The sequence below is a fragment of the Vipera berus genome (genome assembly GCF_964194415.1).
Source record: "Vipera berus genome assembly, chromosome: 5".
Taxonomy (NCBI): domain Eukaryota; kingdom Metazoa; phylum Chordata; class Lepidosauria; order Squamata; family Viperidae; genus Vipera; species Vipera berus.
The window spans coordinates 97,784,767-97,808,699 of record NC_138207.1 but is presented as its reverse complement, the minus strand read 5'-3'; the positions used below and the strand labels follow the sequence as shown (position 1 = coordinate 97,808,699).

Below are 23,933 nucleotides of genomic sequence, written 5' to 3'. Positions count from 1 at the left end.
GGATATCTTTACGGCGTTTCAATGTTGCACCTTTCCTTCAAGAATTTAAAATTAAAAGTGCTTTTCTGTTTTTTTAACTCATTCCGGTTGCCACAGGTTGCTCCTTGTCATATACTTTTATTTGTAGCAGTTTTCATACTTGCAATAGATTTGGAGGCCCCCAACTTTTTGGACAAAGGGACGCGGTGGCTCAGTGGGTTAGGACGCTGAGCTTGTCGATCAGAAGGTCGGCAGCTTGGCGGGTCGAATCCCGAGTGCCGCGTAGCAGAGTGAGCGCCTGTTACTCGTCCCAGCTTCTGCCAACCTAGCAGTTCGAAAGCACGTAAAAAATGCAAGTAGAAAAACAGGGACCACTACGGTGGGAAGGTAACGGCGTTCCGTGCGCCTTTGGCGTCTAGTCATGCCGGCCACATGACCACGGAGACGTCCTCGGACAAGCGCTGGCTCTTCGGCTTTGAAACGGAGATGAGCACCGGCCCCTAGAGTCGGAAACGACTAGCACGCATGTGCGGGGGAACCTTTACCTTTAACCTTTTGGGCACCAGGGACCGGTTCCTTGGAGAGAGGTTTTTCCGCAGACCAGGGTGTGTGTGGTTTTGTGTGCTGCCTGCATCCCGCGGATGGGGCTTTGCTTGTTTGTGTGGACCGGTTTCTGGCATGCTGCGGCCCGGTACCGGTCCATGGACCTGGGGTTGGGGACCCCCGCAATAGATTATTCAGTCCCTTTTAGAGAAAAATGGACCATACAGTAGTATTTAAGGAAAACAGAACTCTTCCCTTCAAAAGGTTAACAGAGGATTGAAAAGCTCATATTCAATGTAAACGTTTTGTTTTCCAGTTTGCCTTTTTTTCATGTATTAAATTTATTAAAAAGGTGCCCACATCGGTAACGTCAAAAATCTATTTTGTCTTGCCGCTACACCATTGTACTCCTTTTTCATTTTCTCAAAAGGTTTAGCATCTTTCGTATCTTACTGAGAATTGGATACTTTAGTCAGCTGAGCGTATAAAGAATGTTTGCATATTTTGCTTTCCCCCCCCCCTCCAAGTTCTAGAAAAAGAGAATTTTCCTCAAGTTAGATTTAAGTTTTCTGATGAGAAAGTCACCACGCACCTTCAAACCACGTCAAACACAAAGCACTGTGGAAAACAAATTCTTGGTTATGGCTGTGAGTCTTTTAATTAAGCAAATGAGTTTCATTTTCTCTATTTGCATAGAAAATAGCTTAGAGGGTTTAGGATTCCCCTGGCTTGTGAGTAAAAGAACACATTTCAACCATTTAACCTCACAGGCAATATCTTTCCATATTTATTGCAGCCAACCAAATATCAAGTGTAACATCAACTCTACCCAAATAAAAAAAAAACCCAACTACCGGTACTTGATCTAAAGGTGAATTATTATTATTATTTTTTTGCACTTGTGACAAAATCACACCTTCCTTATCCTCTACAGCATCATCTATCCAACAAATATTACTTTCCCTGGCTCTTTCCCCCCCCCCCCGCTAGAAAGTGGAAAACATTCAAACTTTTGGAAATAGAAGAAAAAAAGAAATTGAGGGAGGAAGCAAGGAAGGAAAGAAGGAGGGAGGGAAGAAGGAGAGAAAAGAGAATGGAGGGAAAGAAGGAGGGAGGGAAAGAAGGAAGGAAGGAAAGAAGGAGGGAGGGAAAGAAGAAAGGAAGGAAAGAAGGAGGGAGGGAAGAAGGAGAGAAAAGAGAATGGAGGGAAAGAAGGAGGGAGGGAAAGAAGGAAGGAAGGAAAGAAGGAGGGAGGGAGGGAAAGAAGAAAGGAAGGAAAGAAGGAGGGAGGGAGGGAAAGAAGAAAGGAAGGAAAGAAGGAGGGAGGGAAGGAGAGAAAAGAGAATGGAGGGAAAGAAGGAGGGAGGGAAAGAAGGAAGGAAGGAAAGAAGGAGGGAGGGAGGGAAAGAAGAAAGGAAGGAAAGGAGAGAGGGAGGGAGGAAGCAAGGAGGGAAAAAAGGAAGGAAGGAAAGAAGGAGGGAGGGAGGAAGCAAGGAGGGAAAGAGGGAGGAAGGAAAGAAGGAGGGAGGGAGGGAAAGAAGAAAGGAAGGGAAGAAGGAGGGAGGGAGGGAAAGAAGAAAGGAAGGAAAGAAGGAGGGAAAGAAGAAAGGAAGGAAAGAAAGAGGGAGGGAGGGAAAGAAGAAAGGAAGGAAAGAAGGAGGGAAAGAAGGAACGAAAGGAGAGAAAGAAGGAAGGAAGGAAAGAAGGAGGGAGGGAGGAGAGAAAAGAGAATGGAAGGAAAGAAGGAGGGAGAGGGAAAGAAGAAAGAAAGGAAAGAAGGAGGGAGGGAAAGAATTAAGAAAGGAAAGAAGGAGGGACGGAAAGAAGAAAAGGAGGAAAGGAAGGAAAGAAGGAAGGAAGGAAAGGAAAGAGGGAGGGAGGAAATAAGGAGGGAAAAGATCAAGGAAGGAAAGGAGGGAGGGAAAGAAGAAATGAAGGAAAGGAGAGAGGGAGGAAAGAATGAGAGAGGGAAAGGAGGGAAAGAAGAAAGGAAGGAAAGAAGGAGGGAGGGAGGAGGGAAAAGAGAATGGAAGGAAAGAAGGAGGGAAAGAAGAAAGGAAGGAAAGAGGGAGGGAAAGAAGGAAGGAAAGAAGGAAGGAAGGAATAAAGGGAGGGAGGGAGGGAGGAAGGAGGGAAAGAAGGAAGGGAAAAAGAGAGGGGGGTTTTCAATTTGAAAACGAGTAGTTAAGTCAAGGTCTTCACGTACATTGCTGTATTTCACCCCAAAGTGTTCTATTAATTTCTAACCGGACGACTTTGATCCAACGTCCCGGAGGAGTGCCCGGTGCTTCCACCCAAGGCCAAACCTCCCGGGATGGGCCTCAGTCGGTGCTGCCTTTCTTTGTAGGCCTGTTGGTTGTTAAGTCTCTTATTTAGAGCTTAGCGGACCTTGGCAGGAGAAGCACAAAAGAGGGCGAAATCGAAAAGGTTTTAAAGCCCGATTGATTTCAGTTAAGCGATCGAACGGAGCCTCTCGACTCAATCCTGCTTATTTATTTTTTATTTTATTTATTTTAATTCCATTTATATCCCGCCCTTCTCCGAAGACTCAGGGCGGCTTACAAGCTTAGCAGTAGCCTTCATTCTGTGTATATGCCTGCTTATTAGGGCTTTCACACACACACCCCAAGCGGCATTATTACAAAGTCAGCTTAATTGCCCCCAACAATCTGGGTCCTCATTTTACCTACCTCGGGAGGATGGAAGGCTGAGTCAACCTTGAGCCTGGTGGGACTCGAACCTGCACTAATGGCAGGCAGCTGGTGTTACTTAAGGAGGCATTAGCCCACTGCTCCACCAAGGCATTATAGGCATGCCAATGCAATTAAGCTGCGAATCGAACAAAGTCCACACTGGGCCATCTTAAATTAGTCTTAGGTTTGGTCTGAAAAACGAATATTGGGTCTATTTCAATTCCCCCCCCCCCCGCCCCAGAACCGGGAGGGGGTGGGATTCAGCCGCTTCATGCCATTTCGGCAGAACCGGCAGCTAATGTTTTGTTGCCCGGGCCCAAGAATGGACTTCCGGAAGCGGCATCCACGTAGAGACCCGGTCGTTGGCCTATTTCAGGGGTAGGCAACCTCGGCTCTTTTAGGACTCGTGGACTTCAACTCCCAGAATTCCTGAGTCAGCTATGCTGAGGAGAAAAGGAGAGGTTTCCAAGCTGAGCCATGCCGGATCAGGAATTCTGGGAGTTGAAGTCCACGAGTCATAAAAGAGCCGAGGTTGCCTACCCCTGACCTATTTGAATCCCAATTTTTCCCTGGGGAAATAATACGTACAATTCATAAACAAGCTGGGTTGTTTTTTTTTTTAAAAAAACAACCAACTTCCAGAAAATATTCAGGTGTTGGGAACGAACTCACGTGCGGGAGGCTACCAGGGCCAGTTTTCATACATATAATATGGGCCTCTTATTCCCTAAGTGGATTAGCTCAAAATAGATGAAAAAAATTGATGGTCATTAAAGTTATCCAACTGATGCTTATGGTAAAAGACAATTGCATTACTCTGAAAATCAGATTTCCACTCCCCTGGATAAACATAATATGCAGCAGAATCATTTCCTTGCTTAAGACTATTTCATGCAGTTACATGTATCTTAACTAGCATACTTTACCCTTGTCTCGATTTCTTTTTTTTTTAAGTTCATAAGCTTTCTTTCTTTCTTTCAAAGAGAGAGGACAGAACTCACCACCGCTTTGTCTTCTAGCTTTAACCAAAAGAACATGCTACAATCTAAGATTCATCCCTGCGTAATATTTTTTTTTTATTTAGAACTGTCCCTCTTGAGAAAAAAAGAAGAGCTTCTCAAATATGGACATCAATGTTCTGTATGGCAATGAGAAGCCAGTGGCTCTGAGATTACATGGAGCAAGGAATCTTCTTAGAAAGATAAAAGATTTCATTCTTTATGAGCAGTGAGTGATGGGAAGGAAGGAAGGAAGGAAGGAAGGAAGGAAGGAAGGAAGGAAGGAAGGAAGGAAGGAAGGAAGGAAGGAAGGGAGGGAGGGAGGAGAAGGAAGGGAGGGAGGGAGGGAGGAGAAGGAAGGAAGGGAGGGAGGGAGGGAGGAGAAGGAAGGAAGGAAGGAGGAAGGAAGGAAGGAAGGAAGGAAGGGAGAGAGGAAGGAGAAGGAAGGAAGGGAGAGAGGGAGGAGAAGGAAGGAAGGGAGAGAGGGAGAGAGGGAGGAGAAGGAAGGAAGGGGAAGAGGAAGGAAGGCAGGGAGAGAGGGAGGAAAAGGAAGGAAGGGAGGAAGGAAGGAAGGAAGAAAGGGGAAGAGGAAGGAAGAAAGGCAGGGAGAGAGGGAGGAGAAGGAAGGAAGGAAGGGGAAGAGGAAGGAAGAAAGGCAGGGAGAGAGGGAGGAAAAGGAAGGAAGGAAGGGGAAGAGGAAGGAAGAAAGGCAGGGAGAGAGGGAGGAAAAGGAAGGAAGGGAGGAAGGAAGGAAGAAAGGGGAAGAGGAAGGAAGAAAGGCAGGGAGAGAGGGAGGAGAAGGAAGGAAGGAAGGGGAAGAGGAAGGAAGAAAGGCAGGGAGAGAGGGAGGAGAAGGAAGGAAGGAAGGGGAAGAGGAAGGAAGGCAGGGAGAGAGGGAGGAGAAGGAAGGAAGGAAGGGGAAGAGGAAGGAAGAAAGGCAGGGAGAGGGAGGAAAAGGAAGGAAGGAAGGGGAAGAGGAAGGAAGAAAGGCAGGGAGAGAGGGAGGAAAAGGAAGGAAGGGAGGAAGGAAGGAAGGAAGAAAGGGGAAGAGGAAGGAAGAAAGGCAGGGAGAGAGGGAGGAGAAGGAAGGAAGGAAGGAAGGAAGGAAGGAAGGAAGGAAGGAAGGAAGGGGAATAGGAAGGAAAAAAGGCAGGGAGAGAGGGAGGAGAAAAAAGAAGGAAGGAAGGAAGGAAGGGGAAGAGGAAGGAAGGAAGGCAGGGAGAAAGGGAGGAGAAGAAAGGAAGGAAGGAAGGAAGGAAGGAAGGAAGGAAGGAAGGAAGGAAGGAAGGAAGGAAGGAAGGAAGGAAGGAAGGAAGGGTATGGGACATCTACTGCAAGGAGAAATCAAAGAGAAATGCCAAACCAAGGCATGAAAATTAAATTACCTTTGACACTAAAAGTCTTATCATATGTCATTGGGTATACCTCCTAACAAATGTTTGGGGAGGAGTCATCAAAAACTGGGGTCCCCAACATGTCCTCTCCTTGTCTTCTTCCTTGCATTTTCAAGTTTCTTTTAAAGGCAATATAACTGTGGGCGAAATGAAGGACTTCCAGCGTCCTATCTCCAATAATGCTTCCGGCCCGAGATGGCCCCAGTTATATCAGCCAGTGAACCCCTCAAAATGCATCTTTGTGAGAACACACAACCATCTAGAAAAGAGGAGTTAAGATGGAAGAAATCTGAGTCGGGGGCCACCAGGGAACCAAGTGTTTGGGTGCAATTAGCTGATCGGTTAGTTGGCTTTGTTGGTTCTGTACCGGCTGCACTGTGCTTGGATTCGTCTTGTGTGTTGCGTTATGTGGCACAATTCTACCTCATGTGCTTTTTGGTCTATTTTGCAGGTACATCTTCTGAGCATCGACCATCTTAGCTTCTCGGAAATATCCGTTGTGCGTCCTAGGGGCTAATATCCCCTTGCACACCAAGCAACACCAATTTGCGTTGGGCATTTTGGGATTGTTGTTTTGAGAATGCGCAAGCCTCGTAGATGGTAGAAATTTTAGTAGCCCACTCAAGACTCTGAACGCGTCCCTTAGTTTAAGATGCTGTGGGACTCTTGATCTCAGATTAAATTACGAAGAATCGCAAATCCTTAACACATCTCTGAAACCCCTGTGTGGCTATCTAGAAGCTCCACAGTAAATGAAGTCAAAATAATCTAGGTTAAAAGAAGGGAAAATAGTACAAACTTGGTTTCAGTATGGTCAGATACAAGCTAGATGGAAAGATGATCAGAAAGTTGGCATTACAACAACAGATGAAAATTTGGTAAAACACATTAGAGATCAAAGTCAAGCACATATAAGAAGTATATATAATGCATTGATAGAAATAGATTCAGAAACGGAACTTGTCAAAGATTGTATGATAAAATGGGCCCAGAATATTCAAGAGCCAATAACGATGAATGTTTGGGGAAAAATTTGGGTCAGAAATGTAAAATTTACTCAGGCTCAAAATTTAAGAGAGAATTTTTATAAAATGTTTTATAGATGGCACTTAGATGCTAAAAAATTAGCATGTATGTATCCAAATTATCAGCCTAAATGTTGGAGGTGTGGTTGTGAGGATGCAACCTATTACCACATGTAGTGGACTTGTAAAAAAGTTAAAGTTTTTTGGATTAAAATTTGGTGGAATATGCAGAAGATATTTAAGAAAAAGATAAGGTTTACTCCACAGTTATTCTTACTGGGTATTATTACTGATTGTACTGTTACAGAAACTAAGTTGATGTTGAATTTAATAACGGCAGCAAGACTTTTGGTTTCGCAATATTGGAAGAAGGAGGAACTGCCTACTATAGAAGAGTGGACTTTAAAAGTTTCAAACTTGGCAGAAATGGCAAAAATTTCAGCATATCCGAAAGAACAATCGCAACAGAGATATATTTCGGACTGGAGAAGATGGATCGATTATATTCAGAATAAATATGGGACTAAAACATTTCATCTAGCATATGAATGAATATTAGAATTATAAGATGTATTATTATTATTTACCTCTGTCTAAGGGGAGTTAAAGTGCGACAGGATTTAAAGTGTATTCCTAGTTGGTTAGCATATTTTAGTTTAAGCTTGTTAGAGGTAATGCACTGCTTTCAGCTCTGGGAAGTTGGGGGGGGAGAGGGGGGGATGTGGGGGAAGGATGGAGTATACTTAAAATGTACTGTAAAACTTTGCAATAAAAAAAATAATAATCTAGGTTCCACTATATAAAATTCAGCATGGTTAAGAACTTTAAAACAAAAAAACCCCTTCCAATCAGTTGCTGTCAACGGCACATAAGGGGACAGAAGCAGGGAATCTGAGGCTTAAGAAAAATAAACACATAATATTTTTAACCTTTCGTGGCAGGTTTTGACAAAAACAGATGACAGGCTTCAAGTCATCGGACACCTAGCTTTTCGCTGGCTACGTACGCATCCAGGTTGCCCTTTTATTGCCTAAAACGACTCTTACACCACAGATTTAAAATGTTTGTTTTGACAACAGCTGTGTTGGCCTCAAGTAAAACACAAAGACGCATGGTCGGGTTTAAGCTGCCCAAGCAAGTGTACGTTAAATGTCCGTGGAGATTCTCAGGCATCCAGGTTGTGGTTGTCCCAAAAGGGCTTTTTCAAGAGGCAACTGGACTTCCTCGGGGTTTTTGTGTGGTTTTTTTTTTGAAGACGTTTCTCTTCTCATCCAAGAAGCTTCTTCAGTTCTGACTGAATGCTGACTCAGTCAAGGTGAAGAAGCTTCTTTTTTTGTTGTTGTTGAAAATTTTATTAAATATACATTTAAGAACAAAAGTGGACATGATTCAACTTCCCTAGCTACAACACTACTATTGGTATTATCTTGTGTTGCAGAAAGAAATAGCAAAAAACTAAAATACAATCTATAACAGGACAGAGTATAATAAAAATGTACATATAATATCTGTCGGGGTTTTTTTTTAGTAAACTGTCATTCAGTCCTCAGCGATATATTTACGTATCTTTATTTACCTCACGAGGGCAACATCAGGACCAAATAAATGGAGGTTCTAATGGAAAAAGACCATCTAATGTCTCCTACTTAGAGTATAATAAAAATGTACATATAAGATCTGTCGGGTTTTTTTTTTTTTAGTAAACTGTCATTCAGTCCTCAGCGATATATTTACGTATCTTTATTTACCTCACGAGGGCAACATCAGGACCAAATAAATGGAGGTTCTAATGGAAAAAGACCATCTAATGTCTCCTACTTCCTGAACTTCAGTAAAATGACTTCGTGTACAATCAGATACCCTGGAGAATACAGGTAGTCCTCGACTTACGACCACAACTGAAGCCAACATTTCTGTTGCTAAGCAAGATGGCCGTCCATTTTGCCCCATTTTACTACCTTCCCCCCCTCACAGTTATGTTAGTAACATGGCTGTTAAGTGAATCGAGCTTTCCTATTGTCAGAAGATTCCAAAAGCCGATCACATGAGCCCAGAACATCGCACAACAACTGGCGTAAGTACATGCCAGTTGCCAAGCCTCTGAATTTTGATCAGGCGGCCACGGCAACGCTGGAACGGTCGTGAGTGTGAAAAACCGTCTTAACTCAACTTTTTTCCATTGTAATTTTGAACAGTCACTAAGTGAATGCTCGTAAGTCGAGGACCACTTGTAACCGGAGGAAGTCATGAGGTACCATGCGGAGAATTGCAGGCAGAGGAAACTGGAGTATTTTCAGACAGGGCTGGCATTCTACCTGTTGAAGTTAATGTCCGGATAGCTTGAATATTCCGACTTCATCTTTGCGTTGCGCCGAGGGAAAGTGCAGAAGAAGGCGTTGGCTAGCAAACTGGCCATCTGCTCCTGTGACATTGTGATGGAGTGGTTCATTTTTTGCTTTAGAAGAGGTATTGGCTAAAAAGCAAAACAAAAAGAAAAGACAGGGTCTATGGAGATTCTCCATCGTCCCAAGTCACGGTTGTCCCAAAGATTGCTTTTTTTCCAAAAAGGCAACTGGACTTCCTTGATTATTATTTTTTTCCCCCTTGAAAATATTTTGCTTCTTTCTCAACCGAGAAATTTCTGAAGCTTCTTGGATGAGGAGCAAAACATTTTAAAGGGGTGGGGTGGTGGGCAGAAACTTTTATTTATTTATTTATTTTAATTCCATTTATATTCCGCCCTTCTCCGAAGACTCAGGGCGGCTTACAAGCTTAGCAGTAGCCTTCATTCAGTGTATGTGCCTGCTTATTAGGGCTTTCACACACACCCCAGGCGGCATTATTACAAAGTCAGCTTAATTGCCCCCAACAATCTGGGTCCTCATTTTACCTACCTCGGAAGGATGGAAGGCTGAGTCAACCTTGAGCCTGGTGGGACTCGAACCTGCACTAATTGCAGGCAGCTGGTGTTACTTAAGGAAGCATTAGCCCACTGCTCCACCAAACCCCGAGAAAGTCCAGTTTGTCTTTTGAAAAGCACCTCTGGGAGAACAAGATGGGCATAGATAATCACTTTATAAATTCCGAACACAAAAGCATCACCCGGCGACGAGAAGCTGCTAGAACAAAAATTACATTTGCTAATTTTAAAGAGGTGCTGGTATCTCCTTAAATCAGCATCACCACCCGAGTCAAGAGTTGTTTATCCAAGTTGATTGGGACAAGAGTCTTGTTTGGCAAACTGCAGCCTTCAATCAATAAAAACAAGGAGAGGCAAACAAAACATCAGGGTCTTGGAAGACCTTCAGAAAGGGGGGGAACAGGTGGAACGTGAAGAAGCCAGGAAGAAAAACAAAAGAAAAGAAAAAAAAGCAGGAAGGGGTTGCGTTTAATTGTCCTTAGCAGTTTGACTCTCATGCGGTTTAGAAAAGGACAATCACAGGCAATCACACCGTAACAGCTGTGAGACAAGGCGCCATGATGAGACACCAAAAAAAAAAACCACAACCACCTTAGAAGGACTGACGCATTCCTTTGATTGCCTTGCTTTTAAATGGAAAAAAAAGAAAATTACGGTTCAAGAAAGGGAAAAAAAAGAAAAAAAAGAAAAGGCAAGCCAAGAAGTTTCCACTCAAGCCTCATTTACTGTCTGGTTGTTTTACAAATGAGTTTAACGTCAAGAGAACATGCGGTCAGCAGCCCACAAAGAGGGGATCATCGGAACCCGGTTCTGCGCATCTCCTGAAGAAGCAATTGCTTTAAAAAGTGCAAAGGGGAGGGGAGGGGTTTTGTATTCAAAAATGTACTGTAAAACTTTTCAATTAAAAAAAAGTGCAAAGCAGAAGTAACTTGTTAGTTGTGGCAGAATTCGGGAAGATAATGCAGATTTTCAAAACGGGATGGTACCCTTAGTCAAAAATTCTCTTCTCTCAATTCAAGAGAAAGGACCGTTCGCTTCCTGTGGTTCTTTGCAATCATAAATTCAGAGGTCCTGTGTTTTATTTTTTCCCCCCAGTACGATTATTAGAGGCAACCAGCAGCTTCGGGTTAAAACTCTTAGTTCTAGGCTGCTGATTCGTAGCAGCCTAGAATTAAAGAGTTTTAACCAAAAACTCTAATGGCAGAAAGTGAAGAAGAACTAAAGAGCCTCTTGTTGCGGGTGAAGAAGGAGAGTGCAAAACCTGGGTTGAAACTCAACATTAAGAAAACCAAGATCATGGCATCTGGCCCTCTCAATTCCTGGCAAATAGATGGGGAAGAAATGGAGGTAGTGACAGATTTTATTTTCCTGGGCTCCAAGATCACTGCAGATGGGAACTGTAGCCAAGAAATTAAAAGACGCTTGCTCCTCGAGAGGAAAGCCATGACAAATCTAGACAGCACACTAAAAAGCAGAAACATTACCCTATCAACAAAAGTGTGTATAGTCAAGGCTATGGTCTTCCCAGTTGCAATGTATGGCAGTGAAAGCTGGACCATAAGAAAGGCTGAGCGCCAAAGAATTGAAGCCTTTGAACTCTGGTGCTGGAGAAGACTCCTATGAGTCCCTTGGACTGCAAGGCGATCAAACCGGTCAGTCCTAGAGGAGATCCACCCTGACTGCTCTTTAGAAGGCCAGATCCTGAAGCTAAAACTCAAATACTTTGGCCACCTAATGAGAAGGAAGGACTCACTGGAGAAGAGCCTAATGCTGGGAAAGATCGAGGGCAATAGAAGAAGGGGACGACAGGGAATGAGGTGGCTGGATGGAGTCACTGAAGCAATAGGCGTGAGCTTAGATGGACTCCAGAAGGTGGTAGAGGACAGGAAGGCCTGGAGGAACGTTGTCCATAGGGTCGCGATGGGTCGGACACGACTTCGCAACTAACAACAACAACCACAACCAAAAACTGCTGGTTACCTCCAAGAATCATACTGGGGGGGGGGGGGCAAAAAAACACAGGACCTCTGAATTTTCCACCTTCTGCTGAAAAAGGTCCTTTTCCCCTCTGGAAAAAAAAGGGATGCCAAACAAGCACCTACAGGGGGGACAGGAGTTGTATTAGTATAACAAAAGCCACTTGATGGTGCGTGCAGACAAAGCAAGACTGCTGCAAAAAAAAATGGGGGGGAAAAACGTTGGTCACACGATAGGCCTGTTTTACAACCACGTACAGTACAGGTGGTCCTCGAACGTATAACATTTCATTTAGTGACCATTCCAAGTTAACAACGGCTCTGAAAAACAGGGACGTACGACCATTGTTCACGCTTGCAAAAACCACTGCGGTATCCTGGTGGCCACGTGATCGAAATTCAGAGGCTCGGCAGCTGACACAGATTTACGACGGTCGCGGGGGGCCCTGGGGTCAGAGGGACACCCCGCCCCCTTTTCTCACCTTCTGAAAAAGCAAACCGTGATACTAACCTGGCAGCTGCGGTTCACTTAAGAAGGGTGGCAAGAAAGGCTGTAAGAATGGGGCAAAACTCACTCGACAAAAAGAGAAGTTTCGGGCCCGATTGCGGCCCAAAGCCGAGGACCACCTGCGTAACCGTTAATAAACGGGTTCCATTACGGCTGTAGGTCGAGAACTACCTGTAGAGCAAATAAACCCGCTCCGGATTAACACCCTTTGGATGGGGCAGGGGGACACTCACCTGGGTGCAAATGCTTGGCAGAGAGAGCGCCAGTTTCACCATGTCGGGCAAAATGGACTGAAAGAGATGCTGGGCTTCTGCGTCTTCCAGCACCTGGAGTAAAAACAGGGAGGAGATGTCAGGGTTCAGGGGTGAATCAAACCAGGATCCCTGCTTAGCATGTTTTGGACAGAAGAGAGCAGGATTCTTTATCGGCCAAAGGGGATTGGACACACAAGGAATTTTTGTCTCCGGTGCAGAAGCTCTCAGGCGTGCATGCAAGCAACCAGCGATAAGTCATTTCCCATAACCATAAAACACAATCATCATAAGCCGTAAGATACAACACCTCAGCGATAGTCATAGGATTCTAGGCGAGCGATCCACATCAATCATACCAGGATGTTAAATAATCATAATAGTAAAGTTGGAAGGGACCTTGGAGGTCATCTAGTCCAACCCCACTTGCAACTGACTCATCTTATGACAATTTTGGTGTCCCACAGTCACGTGATCCCTTTTTGCGGCCTTCTGGCAGGGAAAAGCAATGGGGAAGCAGCAGCAACTTGGGCTCAACTCTAGTCATGCTTTGAGGACTACATCATCATCATCATCATCATCATCATCATAATTACAGTAAAATTAGCAGTTACAATAACAATAATAAAGTTGGAAGGGACCTTGGAGGTCATCTAGTCCAACCCCCTGCTCACGCAGGAAACCCTATACCATTTCAGACAAATGGCTGGCCAGTCTCTTCTTAAAATCTTCCAATGTTGGAGCATTCACAACTTCTGGAGGCAGGTTGTTCCACTGGTTAATTGTTCTCACTGTCAGGAAGTTTCTCCTTAGTTCTAGGTTGCTTCTCTCCTTGACTAGTTTCCATCCGTTGCTTCTTGTTCTGCCTTTAGGTGCTTTGGAGAATAGCTTGACTCCCTCTTCTTTGGGGCAGCCCCTGAGATATTGGAAGATTGCTATCATGTCCCCCCGTCGTCCTTCTCTTCATTGAATTAGACATATCCAATTCCAGCAGCCGTTCCTTATATGAGAGACTTGTATCTGTCTCTCCTCTCTTTAATAACTCCGCATAGTATCAACAACGTTTATGGAAATTAAGATTTGGAACTGTTCAAATCTGCGTATTTGGGTAATCGGCACATTGCCAGTTGGGCGTGAAAGTAGTATTTTAAAAAAACACTGCTAAAAACTGTTTTAAAATAGTTTAAAACAGAGGGCAAAGAGAAAAAGAAAGACTACGACAACTGGAATGCAGAGATTAGGCCTACATTTCGACATTTTAAACAGGCCAGCTGGGGTTGGGACAAGCAAAGTCAATGGGGAAGCCAGATTTACTTAACAACCGTGTCTGCAGTGACTCGCTTAAAAAACTCTAATGGGGCAAAACTCACTTAACGAATGCCTTGCTTAGCAACGCAAACTTTGGGCTCAACTGTGGGCTTAAGTCAAGGACCACCTGTAATCAAATTCAGATCCTTAAATTCCTGCGAGGGGATCCCTGAATTATGAAGCCCCCCACCGCCACCTGTGTGAATCGTCCTCGGGAATGGGCTAAATTTTGAAAAATTTCTAAAGCAGTTCAAAAGACTTCCGAGTTTTTTTCCCCACTTCTCAATTAAACGGTCACCTATCGCACCCATATACATTTTGAAGGAGCTTTTATGAACTGCTTTAAAGGGGTGTGTGTGTTGTCAAGCGTTGCCGTTTTCGCTTTCCCTCCCACCCGGGCGCTGCATTTCCAAATTGTGGTGCGTGCGAAATGTCAAAGGTTGGGCTTGGATCTTAGGAAGCGACATCAAACCAGCGGCATGTAACATTAATTCAAAAGGCGACATTTGACCTTCAGCATCCGGAAGACTGGCAGATCTTGATCGTGTTCCTAGCCTGGCTCTGCCTCCCTGTCTCTTAAAACTGACACTTAAAACTGCCCCTCACCTGATGACAGATTTTGACACTGGACTTTGTTACACCTGTCAGCCCTTCTATCTTTTTCCTGATGTGGAGAATAAATAAGACCTGAAGCACCAAAGGCCAAACTCTCCTGCCGCTACCCTGTTCCTTTTCAAGCAATTCTTTCTAAAACTTGGGGTTTCGTCCCTTGATGCGCGGCAAAACAGCGGCACAAACTGGCACGCTCTTTTATTAGCCCAGAAATAAATGCACTTTTTGTTGGTAAAATCCAGAAGTGTCCAGACGTCACTTCACTGAACTTGTTGTTGTTAGCTGCGAAGTCGTGTCCAACCCATTGGGACCCCATGGACAACATTCCTCCAGGCCTTCCTGTCCTCTACCATCTTCTGGAGTCCTTTTAAGCTCACGCCTCCTGCTTCAGTGACTCCATCCAGCTACCTCGTTCTCTCTCGTCCCCTTCTTCTCTTGCCCTCAATCTTTCCCAGCATTAGGTTCTTCTCCAGTGAGTCCTTCCTTCTCATTAGGTGGCCAAAGTATCTGAGTTTCCACTTCAGGATCTGGCCTTCTAAAGAGCAGTCAGGGTTGATCTCCTCTAGGACTGACCGGTTTGATCGCCTTGCAGTCCAAGGGACTCTCAGGAGTCTTCTCCAGCACCATAGTTCAAAGGCCTCAATTCTTTGGCGCTCAGCCTTTCTTATGGTCCAACTTTCACAGCCATACATTGCAACTGGGAAGACCATAGCCTCGACTATAAGCACTTTTGTTGGCAGGGTGATGTCTCTGCTTTTTAGTGTGCTGTCTAGATTTGCCATGGCTTTCCTCCCAAGGAGCAAGCGTCTTTTAATTTCTTGGCTACAGTCCCCATCTGCAGTGATCTTGGAGCCCGGGAAAATAAAATCTGTCACTACCTCCATTTCTTCCCCATCTATTTGCCAGGAATTGAGAGGGCCAGATGCCATGATCTTTCTTCTCTTTAAGTTTCAATTCACTGAACTAGGATACAGTTATGTTTAATTGTTCCTGTCTTCCCTTTTCCTCTGGCCTTTCTTTCAAGCAAAAGATAAAACAGGCGTTAATGTTCCTTCTCCCCGTTTTCCCAGAAATTTGGTATTCGGAACAGAACAGAATTACCGAGTGGGAAGGGGCACTGGAGGTCTTCTAGTCCAGCCCCCTGCTCAAGCAGGAGACCCTGTACCATTTCAGACCAGTGGCTTTTCCAGTCGCTTCTGGAAAACCTCCAGTGATGGAGCATCCACAACTTCTGGAGGCAGGTAGTTCCACTGGTCAATCGTTCTCACTGTCAGGAAATTTCTCCTCAGTTCGAGCTTGGTTCTCTCCTTGATCAGTTTCCATCGCTTCTTGTCTTGCCTTGTGGAGCTTTAGAAAAGTTCGACCCCCCCCTCTTTTTTGTGGAAGCCCCTCACAGATCAGAACGCTGCTATCATGTCTCATTTAGTCCTTCTTTTCATTAGAAGATTCCTGCAACCGCGTTTCATATGTTTTAACCCCCAGCCCTCTAATCATCCTCGTGGCTCTTCTCTGCACTCAACATCTTTTTTATAATGTTGTTGTTAGCTGCGAAGTCGTGTCCGACCCATCACGACCCCATGGACAACGTTCCCCCAGGCCTTCCTGTCCTCTACCATCTTCTGGAGTCCATTTAAGCTCACGCCTACTGCTTCAGTGACTCCATCCAGCCACCTCATTCTCTGTCGTCCCCTTCTTCTCTTGCCCTCAATCTTTCCCAGAGTTAGGCTCTTCTCCAGTGAGTCCTTCCTTCTCATTAGGTGGCCAAAGTATTTGAGTTTTAGCTTCAGGATCTGGCCTTCTAAAGAGCAGTCAGGGTTGATGTCCTCTAGGACTGACCAGTTTGAACGCCTTGCGGTCCAAGGGACTCGCAGGAGTCTTCTCCAGCACCGTAGTTCAAAGGCCTCAATTCTTTGGTGCTCGGCCTTTCTCATCTTTTTTAGAATATGGTGACCCAAACTGGATGCAGTATTCTAAGTGGATTTTTCCAAAGCCACTTAAGCAACTTGGCTGTGAGGTTCCCCAATTGCTAACCCAATGCTTTCACCGCTACGCTTCTCCTTATTTTGTGCTGCTGTCATTTCTGAAAACCAGCGAAGTCTTCTGGCTTGGTCGAATCCATCATGACCAACAAAGAGGACTTCTTGGCAAGAGTCTGGAGATAAGAGATTCACCTCTCGTTCTCAATCGTGCTTGAATTGGTCTAACAAACCATGGTCTTCTTAGAGGCGTTTTAGAAAATGGACCCGCCATGATGTTGTTTTTTTTTTAAAAAAAAAAAAGAATCCAAAATACGTTCTACCACTTTGCAACGAACCATCTTTTAAGCAAATTGTTTGTTGTGGACCTCTAATTTCTTTTGAAGAACGAACAGATCTTACCAGGTTGGTAGGCCTGGTAAGAGTCAATTTGAAAAGAACTGGCTAACTAGTAACATAATGAGCGCCCAGCTCACCTATCCCTCATCAATGGGAATCGGGCAGCATGCAAATTTAATAAAAGAAACAAATAAATAGTATCTATAGCCCAATTCTTTAGCTAATTTTGTTTCTTGATGTATTTATGCCATCGTTCCCTCAACCGCTCTGAAGGCTGAGAGTGTATCATTAAAGCAGCAAAAACTATAACGTTGACAATGGGTGTATGTAGAAAATATTGCAAATAAAACACGCTCGTTATTATTTCTTGTGATCTATACAAGTTGTTTGGCAATTAAAAAGGTTAGGGAGTGCTGTTTGTCCACACCAAAAACCTGACTGTGTTATAATGCAACTTTTGAGAAAGTAACTTGACACAAAAGGGTAGAAAATGCAGACTTGCATCTATCTCCTTTCTTAACAGACGCCAGAAAACTGACAAGCCCATTTTTTTTTAAAAAAAACCTCTCATTTTTAAAATAAATCTTACGTCTCGGGAGAGGTACTTTGTTTACACCGTGTTGTTTGCCACTCACAATTTGGGTGAATTTTATCAAGTTTAACTCAACAAAATAGCCCCTGGGAGCTTAGCCCAGTTTCACCCTTAAAATTAAATTTAAATTAAATTAAATTTAAATTTAAATTAAATAAAATAATAATGATTAATAATTATTAAAGTAAATGTAGGCTGTGCTAGCCCTGCTCACTTAGGTTTTGAAGAACGTGTTCAAAACCTAAGTGAGCAGGGCTAGCACAGCCTACATTTACTTTAATAATTATTAATCATTATTATTCATTATTATAATGAAGCAACGGATGGAAACTAGTCAAGGAGAGAAGCAACCTGGAACTAAGGAGAAACTTCCTGACAGTTAGAACAATTAACCAGTGGAACAACCTGCCTTCAGAAGTGGTGAATGCTCCAACACTGGAAGTTTTTAAGAAGAGACTGGACAGCCATTTTGATATAGGGTTTCCTGCCTGAGCAGGGGGTTGGACTAGATGACCTCCAAGGTCCCTTCCAACTTAATAATAATAACAACAACAACTATATCCTTCCTTTGGTTATGCTGAAAGTTAAACATTCAGTGGCAATGTGAAGAGAGCTTTTAAACGTTTTGGAAGAAAGAGCAGGTAGGTGCAGGGGGAGTTTTAAAAGACTCAGACCACGCAGCAAAGTGGGGGGGGGGGGCAGAGAGAAAGGTTGTCTTTATAAATTACCGGCTTCATGGGATGAATATTTCACGCCATAATGGCTTCATGCTATTATACATGTATCCAAAACACCAAGAGCAAGTGGAAGGTAAGGTAAAATCAGCAAATGGGACAGAAAATGCTGGACGGTCTTTAAATCTAATCCCGAAAAGATCTGAAACTCGCTCCTTTTAGGAAAGTACAGGTCAACCTCGCTTAACGACAGTAAATGGGGCTGAAAAATCTGCTGCTAAGCAACACGGGTCGTAAAGCATGTTGCCTGTTGTCACTTAGCAACGGCAGCCTTGTTTGCCCCCACTGAGAAAATCAGCATGGTTTATTAAGCGAGCCTTTCCCTGTGACAATGACATCCGACTTCCCGCTGGCTTCCCCACTGACGTTGCTTGTCAGAAGCCGGCTGGGAAGATTGCAAATCACCATCGCAGGATTGCGGGACGCTGTGACATTGGAATTGTGCGCCGATGCCCAAGTGCTCCAATCAGGATCGCGTGACTGCCGAGGACGTTGCAGTGGCTGCAAAACTACCAGGACCGAGTTGTAAGTAACACTTGTCCAGTAAGGTGTAACTTTGAATGATGGCTGGATAAGTGTTTGTTAAGTGAGGACTAGCTATAAACGCTCTTTTCGGGGAGTTATGACGTAATATAAATCCACCAAGAAAATATATATCAAATGTACCTTCACTCTCTTAAAATACATCCCGATTAGAAAAACATGAACAGAGTGAATGATGTCCTCTTTTGAGTGAAGCACAGAACGAATTATATTGGAACATGCAGAGAAGAGCCTCATTAGAAGATAGTGAAAGGGAACATTTGACATTTATCAGGCTCACAAACTGACACTTGGAAAAGGAAAGAAGACGACAGCTTAGATGTGAGTAGTTAATTTGGCGGCTCTCTAATTTTTCTTTCCAGAAAGGAAGAATATTTCTTCTGCCAATCCAGGATGACAACCGTCTCTCAGGTGTATCGTACTTGCCATGTGAGACTTCCCTTTTTTAATGACTTCCACAATTCTAAATAAACTTCAGCCGTTTAAGAGACCGAGTAATACCACGTTCACTCTCTTTATTAGATGACATGACAAACGTAGGTTTTGGCTGTTTTGAAAAGAGCACTGAGGAACTCATTCCTTCTTTAATTCCCGTCTTTCCCCAGTGCACACATCCGGCGACGTTTAAAAATTGTGCATCAAAAATGCCTGTCATTCTGAGTCATCACAGATCTTTCTAAAATGCAAGCCAAGCGGTCAGCAACAATGAACTTTCTGCCTCTTTTAAGTTTCTTCCTTCAATTGACAGCTTGGGAAATTTAAAAAAGAGAGTCCACAAGGTGGTGGAAAATGTTCAGATTTCTTTTTTAAATATAGGTGTTAGTCTTTGATTTACGACCACGGTTGAGGCCAAAATTTCTGCGGCTCGGCGAGACGGTTGCGGAAGGAGTTTTGCCCCATTTTGTGACCGTTCTTGCCGCACGTCAACGCTGCTAACATCGGATGCTTTTTCGCATTGACATAGAATAGAAATGTAGTCGTTTTTCTCCTTTTCGCTTTTAGAGTTAGATGACGCTGGGGAAGGTGGGGGATGTGAATGAGAGTTTAGCTAGACATAACAATACTGCACCTAGTGTGAGAACCAAGTTTATTGGAATAAGAGAGGATAAGAATTGGCAGGCTGGAGACCTGGAGGGGAAGCCTGCATTTCAAACTAATTGGTGAATGTGATTTACGACCGTTAACTGGAGGAGGGAATTGTGCTTGATACTATGTGCTCAGGGGAGGGGAATTCAGATTTTGGCTTCGACCGTGTATGTGCCGATGCCATGCTTCTCAAATAAAGATTCTATAAGGCAAATAATGCCTCGAAGTTCTTTGAAGAGTTTCACCTGTCGGAACTATGACAGCACGCCCATTAAGTGAATCCCTGCAGTAGTCACAAGTTAGCCACACCGTTGTTGAATGAATCTGGCTTCCCCACTTGACTTTGCTTGTCAGAAGGTTGCAAAAAGCGGATCACGCAACCTCGGGAGGTGGCAACGGTTGTAAAGGGGAACCAGTTGCCGAGCGTCCGAATTTTGATCACGGGCCCACGGGGGTGCTCCAACGGTCGCAAGTGCGAAAAACAGTCATTGTCGTTTTCAGTGTCGTCGTAACTTTGAAAGGTCACTTACACGAACTGCCGCAAGCCGAAAGACAGCCTGTATACTGCAACAGCTGACGTATTCTCAGTCAGACAGTTTGCACAGAGCAAAAAAGATTACTCTCCTTCGGTTGCCGGGACGTACCTTGATATAATTGGTGCAATCCAGATTATGGATCTCATCCTGAGAGCGTACATTCCTTCCTGTCATTTAGAGTGTGGGGGAATGGGACACAAAGGCCTCATTCAAGAACTTCTGGCACCTCTGTATTCTTTTTGGTGAACTCTCTGGGCAGAGAACGGAAGAGGGATATTGCGGAGAATAGGCTAATGTGCTTTCGACTGAGCCTGCTCAATGGGCCATTTGGTCTCCAAATGACAATTTCTGGTTGAGCCTGCCTGATTTCCCCATTAAGTCCTTGCCTTGTTCCCAGCTGGGCTGCCAGACAGATATGGAAGCCAAGCACAGGGCAGGCCCACGCATCTCCCAGCCTATGTACGTCCCAGCCCTCGTCCTTCTCTTCATTAGACTAAAGGTAAAGGTTCCCCCGCACATGCGTGCTAGTCGTTTCCAAAGCACGCCATGCGTGCTAGTCGTTTCAAAGCCGAAGAGCCAGTGCTTGTCCGAGGATGTCTCCGTGGTCATGTGGCCGGCATGACTAGACGCCAAAGGCACACGGAACGCTGTTACCTTCCCACCGGAGTGGTCCCTATTTTTCTACTTGCATTTTTACGTGCTTTTGAACTGCTAGGTTGGCAGAAGCTGGGACGAGTAACAGGCGCTCATTCTGCTACGCGGCACTCGGGATTCGACCCGCCAAACTGCCGACCTTCTGATCAACAAGCTCAGCGTCCTAACCCACTGACGTACTCAATTCCAGCAACCGTTCTTCCTATGTTTGAGCCTCCAGACCCCTGATTGTCTTTGTTGTTCTTCTCTGTGCTCTTTCCAGAGTCTCAACATCTTTTTTTATAATATGCTGACCAAAACTGGATGCACTATTCCAAGCGTGGTCTTACCAAGGCTTTATAAAGTGGTATTAACCCTTTGGCTTCTTGGCTTCCAATAAAATTAAAAGGGTTCTTTAGTATTTGCTAGTATTGTGGTAAGATGGGGGGGAACAATAAATTTAATGAATAAATTTGGTAATGCGTTTGATGAAATAAATAAATAAATTTAACATTGTGGCATTCTCCGCGCAAGACAAGAGCTCCCTCTTCTGTCAGTTTTTAAAAAAATAAAAAAATAAAAAATAAAAACCAAAAACAAAACCCACAGAGCTATGTTTTATACAGGTCCGTGTTCTCTTTAAATAATCGTAATTATAACGTCTCTAAACAACACATGAGCTTTGTGACTCAAGACATCGGAGAAGAGGGGGGTTGGAATAAAAAAACGTGGCATTTTTGTACATCTTTAAAGGGACGCGGTGGCTCAGTGGGTTAGGACGCTGAGCTTGTCGATCAGAAGGTCGGCAGTTTGGCAGGTCGAATCCCGAGTGCCGCGTAACAGAGTGAGCGCCTGTTACTCGTCCCAGCTTCTGCCAACCTAGCAGTTCGGAAGCACGTAAAAATGCAAGTAGAAAAATAGGGACCACTCCGGTGGGAAGGTAACAGCGTTCCGTGCGCCTTTGGCGTCTAGTCATGCCAGCCACATGACCACGGAGACGTCCTCGGACAAGCGCTGGCTCTTCGGCTTTGAAACGGAGATGAGCACCGGCCCCTAGAGTCGGAAACGACTAGCACGCATGTGCGGGGGAACCTTTACCTTTTTAAAGGGCAAGCAGCTAGGAAGGACCCATCTTGAAAGAACTGGAAAAGTTGGGACACGTATTGTTGCCCCTTTTTTTCATTTTCAACACAGCAAGAATCTCCTGCGGAGAGCAGCCCACGCTAATTTGCGGATGAATTAATTTAAAAAAAAATCTAAACAGCCCAATAACCTAAGCTCTCTAGGTGGTTTATACTAATGAGGTGAACCACAAGGTAATATAACCAAAAGCTGTAACTAACAGCAAAAGTAAATCATAATTGTAATTCTAAACGTGCCTGGAGTCACCAAAAGAACTCTGTAATAGAACACGCAGTGCATAAAAATCAAACGCAAGAAACAATTCGTGCGATATACAAAAACAAGTAATTGCAAGAAAATATGCCCAGTTTACTTGCCTAATTTACCTCCCCCCCACCTTTTATTTTTTTTACTCCTCTCCACCCTAACCATAACAATGCGAACCAAAAAAATAATAATCCAAATCCTTCGTATTATTTACAAGCTAATGAAGAAATCAAGGTGAGCTGAATTCTGCAACTAACTCCAATTGGAAATAATGGAGAATCCTGACAGCAAAATCCTCGTGCAGGCGACTTCAATTTTCCCTATATTTTAATTTCAAATCAGTGTTAAGAACTTATTGGTACATAAAATGAAAAATAAAACAGGATACACAGTGGCAGACTGGTCTCCCCTTCCCCTTTAGTCAATTCCTATCTGGCATGTGACAGCCCCAGAAAAAAGAGAGAGCAGAATTATTATTATTTTTTTAAAAAAAGGAATTTTAAATATTTTGTAACATTTGCACTTTAAAGAAAGTCTTTAAGATCGGGAAGAAAGACCATTATATTGGTTTTAGCTGCATTTAGTCGTTGCTTTGGAAGTTTTCTCTTTATTCTGCTGGACACTGACAGTAGTTAAGATTTGATTTGATTTGGAAAGACGTAAATCAAGAAATAAATTAACATATGAAAGTTTTTTTAAAAAGTGTTTCTCTCGACAAGAGGTAAAATTTCAGAAGTTTGATCCCTAAAAGGATCGATATAAGACACCAGATGAAGCTGTCAAAAATGGATTCAGTGTCCTCCCACGTGGCCCAAATGTGACATTGCACAACACTGATGGAATTAGAGCCAGTTCGAGAACTGTTGTGGGTCTGCTAACAACCTCTAAAAACCACTTAGGCCTTTGGAATGCTTGCTTATCTCAGCTGAGTTCAAAACCCACTTCAGGTTTGTTAAGTTTAATGTAGCCATGTTCAGCTGAGCATCTAAGAGAAGTGGCTGTATTATTAAAGTGCAAACGAATACTAAAATAAAGTGGTTTCAATTAATAACAGAGTTGGAAGGGATCAGGGACGTGGTGGCTCAGTGGGGTAGGACGCTGAGCTTGTCGATCAGAAGGTTGGCAGTTTGGCGGGTCGAATCCCGAGTGCCGCGTAACAGAGTGAGCGCCTGTTACTCGTCCCAGCTTCTGCCAACCTAGCAGCTCGAAAGCACGTAAAAAAAATGCAAGTAGAAAAATAGGGACCACTACGGCGGGAAGGTAACAGCGTTCCGTGCGCCTTTGGCGTCTAGTCATGCCGGCCACATGACCACGGAGACGTCCTCGGACAAGCGCTGGCTCTTCGGCTTTGAAACGGAGATGAGCACCGGCCCCTAGAGTCGGAAACGACTAGCACGCATGTGCGGGGGAACCTTTACCTTCTGGAAGGGATCTTAGAGGTCTTCTAGTCCAACCGGCTACTGAAGTAGGAGACTCCGTACTATGTTGGACAAACTGGTTGTCCTATCTCCTTCTGTGATGGAGCACCCACAACTTCTGGAGGCAAGTCGTTAACACTGATTTAATTGTTCTAACTGTCAGAAAATTGTCGCCTCGGTTCTAGGTTGGTTCTCTCCTGGCTTAATGGCATGACTTCATTGATCTGGCCAATTTCATCACATCAAATCGCCAATCCTTTTGATTTTTATTTTTAATTTTTTTTGAAAGCCAGATGCTAGAAAACACCCACAGTCAGACGTTCTGCCCAAATACGCTCCTGGAATTAATTCTCTGCTGGTGATGTTTAAACGTTCTGATGATCTATCCCGTATCCTTTGAGGAAAAACATCGATAAGGCAATACAGCCAAAATGCAAGAACCCTGTTTGCTCTTAATCTTCTCCTTATCGCTGTCTGCCC

General features: G+C 44.0%; 1 protein-coding gene across 1 annotated transcript in view; it reads right to left on the bottom strand.

Annotated features, from left to right (window-relative positions):
• The window catches only part of PARG (poly(ADP-ribose) glycohydrolase), a 69,357-nt gene that overhangs the window by 27,245 nt on the left and 18,179 nt on the right, over nucleotides 1-23,933 (bottom strand). The window contains exons 8-9 of the mRNA XM_081329783.1: nucleotides 12,270-12,362; nucleotides 8,948-9,105 (exon numbers count right to left, since the gene is read on the bottom strand). Coding sequence (XP_081185909.1) covers nucleotides 8,948-9,105; nucleotides 12,270-12,362 — 251 coding nt within the window. The remainder of the gene's footprint in view (nucleotides 1-8,947; nucleotides 9,106-12,269; nucleotides 12,363-23,933) is intronic.